Genomic DNA, 1,643 nt, shown 5'->3' on the forward strand with positions numbered 1-1,643 from the left:
CTTAGTAAAAGTACAAAAGTATTAGCATCAAAATGTAAAGTACAAAACTAAAGTGTTTTTGGCTGACGCAAATATTTCAAAATTGTTCATTTTTTGGTCTGAAAAAATAAAACATGTTATACATTCCTCTGGTGTAGTACTAGTCTACTTTTTGAACTTTGACTGCATAAACCTAGTATTGACAATATTTCAAGATTGTTATATCTGATGTCTACTGCAATGTCTACTGTTTTATATACTGTACAAATTAACATGGCATCAAAACATCTCTCACAGCTGTCAGGTAAAGAAGGAAGTATACTCTGGAGTGTGGCAAAACAAAGCAACTTTTTATTGAGCAACGTATCCAAACAGTGTAGCTCTAATAACAATGGATGCTCCTTTCTTTTTCAATCATCTGAAATGGCCAGCAGTAGGCTGTGTTGTACAACATGGCCCCTGGCAGCAGTAAGCTGGGCTGCACAACGCGTGGCCCTCAGGGGACTCTGGCAGTAGCGAGCTGGGATTGTACAACACGGCCCCCTGGGTGCAACGGACACGGCAAGATGGGTTGTACCCTGTGTTGATTTCGGCGACTAGAACTATGATGAAAAATGTTTTGTCAACTACCTTTTTTTCACTGATGAAAACCAAATGAAGACTAAGCTGTGATGACTAAGACTAAATATTTTGACAATTTCCTCAACAAATAAAAAACCAGACTAAAATGTTTAAAGAGGAACTAGTGGAGTAGTACTACAATCCAATAGAACTAAAAGACAAGTCATCTTATGTATGGTTGCGCTCGGGTGTTGCACTCTGAAAATAGCAGATCTACTGTGAGCTTGTAGATCGGCTATTCATTCAGCATCCAACCAAATGTAAATGATCCTTTCCCCTCCATCAAGCGTCCCGGCTGGCCAGGGGGAGGCATTAGAGACCAGGATTACTGCATGTTTTTTGTGAGGGTACCTACCCTAGGAGACACAGGGAGAAAATGCAAACTCCAAACAGAAAGGCCCTTTCGCTAACCCCACCCAGGGTATGAGCACCGATGACGTGGAGGAGGGAACACGCCCCCAGCGCCCACAGTGTCCCCAGCAGGAATTGAACCCAGGACCTTCTAGCTGTGAGGCGACAGCGATACCGACTGCGCCGTGTCCCCCTTTTTTTTTTACACAAAATTAAACACAAAAGTCAAACAAATGGAAAATACACACAATAAAATGAGATGGCTGATCAAGGAGAGACAGAGAGAGCGACAGAGAGAGAGGCACAGAGAAAGAGAAAAAAGACAGAGACACAAAGAGAAAAGTCTACATCCTACGCTCTGAAACGATTCTGTTGTAAACAAAGAATTTCACTCCTTTCCAGTCCCTTTCAGATAGTGCTTGAGGCGACGCAGCGATGCACTTCTCACAATCCTGCTTTCCAGGTGTCCTCCCCATTCGGATGAACTCCATCAAAGAGCTTTCAACTGCTTTCACCTCCTCCGTTGACCACTTTCTTTTAGACTGTTTGGCACCTTAGCAATGGGATTGCAATATATATTTAATATGCAAGAAAATATATGTTGAAAATTGTTAAACATTAAAGTATACAGTACATTCATTGCAAGACTCTTTCCAACAAGATGCCACACGGTAAGTTATTTCTGCCTGGTT

The 1,643-nt window shown here is 41.9% G+C and overlaps 1 protein-coding gene across 1 annotated transcript in view; it reads right to left on the minus strand.

The window, feature by feature from the left end:
• Positions 1-308: 308 nt before the first annotated feature.
• The window catches only part of LOC311056688 (uncharacterized protein), a 5,797-nt gene continuing 4,462 nt past the window's right edge, over positions 309-1,643 (minus strand). The window contains exon 5 of the mRNA XM_084073495.1: positions 309-1,504. Coding sequence (XP_083929621.1) covers positions 1,296-1,504 — 209 coding nt within the window. The 3' untranslated portion in view covers positions 309-1,295. The remainder of the gene's footprint in view (positions 1,505-1,643) is intronic.

The sequence above is a fragment of the Gymnoscopelus microlampas genome (assembly GCF_963454915.1).
Source record: "Gymnoscopelus microlampas genome assembly, chromosome: 12".
In the NCBI taxonomy this organism is placed as follows: domain Eukaryota; kingdom Metazoa; phylum Chordata; class Actinopteri; order Myctophiformes; family Myctophidae; genus Gymnoscopelus; species Gymnoscopelus microlampas.